Genomic DNA, 1,647 nt, shown 5'->3' with positions numbered 1-1,647 from the left:
GGACGGGGGGCGTGGGGCGCTGAGATGGGTGATGGCCGCCTCTCCTCCTCCTCCAGGCATGCAGGGAGGAGGCGGATGCCGTCCTTTTGCTCTTCTCCTTCACCGACCGCACGTCCTTCGAGGAGCTGCCGGCGCGGCTGGCGCGTGTGCTGCAGCCCGGCGAGGACACGCTGCGCGTGGTGGTGGGCACCAGGTACTGGGGGTCCCCAGCAGCCCCCACCCCATCGAAGCGGAGCCCCTCAAATCCCCTGCGCTGCCCTTCCCTGCTCTCCTCTACCGCCCCGAATTCGCAGTGTCCCGCGGCGCCCTGCATCTGCATCACCCCCATCCCCAGCATCGCAGCACCCCAAATCCCCAGCACCTTCCAGTGCCCCAAACCCTCAGCATCCCAAAGCAGCCCAAATCCCATCACCCCCATCCCAATCAAATGCCAGCATCTCAAACCCTCAGCATTCCCCAGCCCCCCAAATCCCAACATCCCAAATGCCCGGCGTCCCAGTGCCCCCCATATCCCCAGCACCCTAAATCCATCCCCCCCCTCCACAAATCCCAGCACCCGCTTCCCTGCTCCCCTCCCCTCCAGCCCTGTAGGATTTCTGGGGCTCTGCCATCACCCTAACCTCCCCCCCCATGTCCCCAGATTCGACCTGTGTCCCCACGCTGCCGTGACGGAGGCGGACGTGGCTGCCTTCGAGGACACCTGGGGGCTGCGGGTGCTGCGGGCGGGGGGCTGTGGGGTGGGCCGGGGGGGGCTGGTGCGGGTGGCCCCACTGCTGGACTCCCTGGTGGGGCAGCTTTGGCAGCGCGACCAGATGGCAGCTGGTGTAACCCCAGAGGGACAGGGGGCCCCCCAGGACTGAACCCCGTTTTGGTGGGGGGTTCCATGCTGTGGGGGCGTGGGAGCCCCTCACCGTGGCGTCTGGGCTCCCCCTGCCATTAAACAGTGTTGGTTTTCCAAACCCTGGATTTTATATTTTTTTTTTTTGGGGGGGGGGGAGAGGGGAGGGAAAGGAGGAAGGAGTCCCTAAATTTTGGGGTGCAGGAGGAGGAGGTGCCCGGGGTCCTCGCGGGGCTGGGGAGTGTGGTCGCTGTTTGGGTGGGTGCTGTCCCTATAAGATCTGGGGGTGCCGGGGGTGATGTGGATTTGGGGTGCTGCAGGATAGTGGGGATTTGGAGGGGACCCCACCCGGACAGGACCCCAGCTGCCCCCACGGGGCCCTAATGGGGGTTCGGGGAAACCCAGCTCCCACCCCACAGCGACAGTGTGGGGCGTGGTGTGGGACGAGTCGGGGTCACGGTGGGGCCTGGGGCGCGGCGACGTTTTGGGGAGCAGCTGGGCCGGCCCGGCCGGTCCATCCGGGCGCGTCGCAACCCTGGGAGAAAGTGCTGGAAACGTCCCAAAACTGCAGGGACAGGCGGGGAGGGGGTGGGGGGACAGCAGGGAGCACCGGGCTGAGGGGTGCGAGGTGACCTGGGGGGGTGGGGGGTTGGATGGACGGACGGATGGACAGGGACGGAGGGATGGGTGGGGGGTGGGTGGATGGGGATGGATGGATGGGTGAATGAATGGGTGGACACGTGGGGCAGTGAATGGGTGAGTGGATGGACAGATGGATGGATGGATGGATGGATGGATGGATGGATGGA

The 1,647-nt window shown here is 66.2% G+C and overlaps 1 protein-coding gene across 1 annotated transcript in view; it reads left to right on the top strand.

The window, feature by feature from the left end:
- RSG1 (REM2 and RAB like small GTPase 1) overlaps window positions 1-959 on the top strand; it is a gene marked incomplete in the record, with an annotated part of 2,338 nt that extends 1,379 nt beyond the window's left edge. Inside the window, 2 exon segments of the mRNA XM_021417547.1 lie at window positions 57-193; window positions 641-959. Coding sequence (XP_021273222.1) covers window positions 57-193; window positions 641-860 — 357 coding nt within the window.

Source organism: Numida meleagris, chromosome 20, assembly GCF_002078875.1.
Source record: "Numida meleagris isolate 19003 breed g44 Domestic line chromosome 20, NumMel1.0, whole genome shotgun sequence".
Classification (NCBI taxonomy): domain Eukaryota; kingdom Metazoa; phylum Chordata; class Aves; order Galliformes; family Numididae; genus Numida; species Numida meleagris.
The sequence above is the reverse complement of the archived record's forward strand: the minus strand, read 5'-3'. Positions and strand labels throughout refer to the sequence as shown.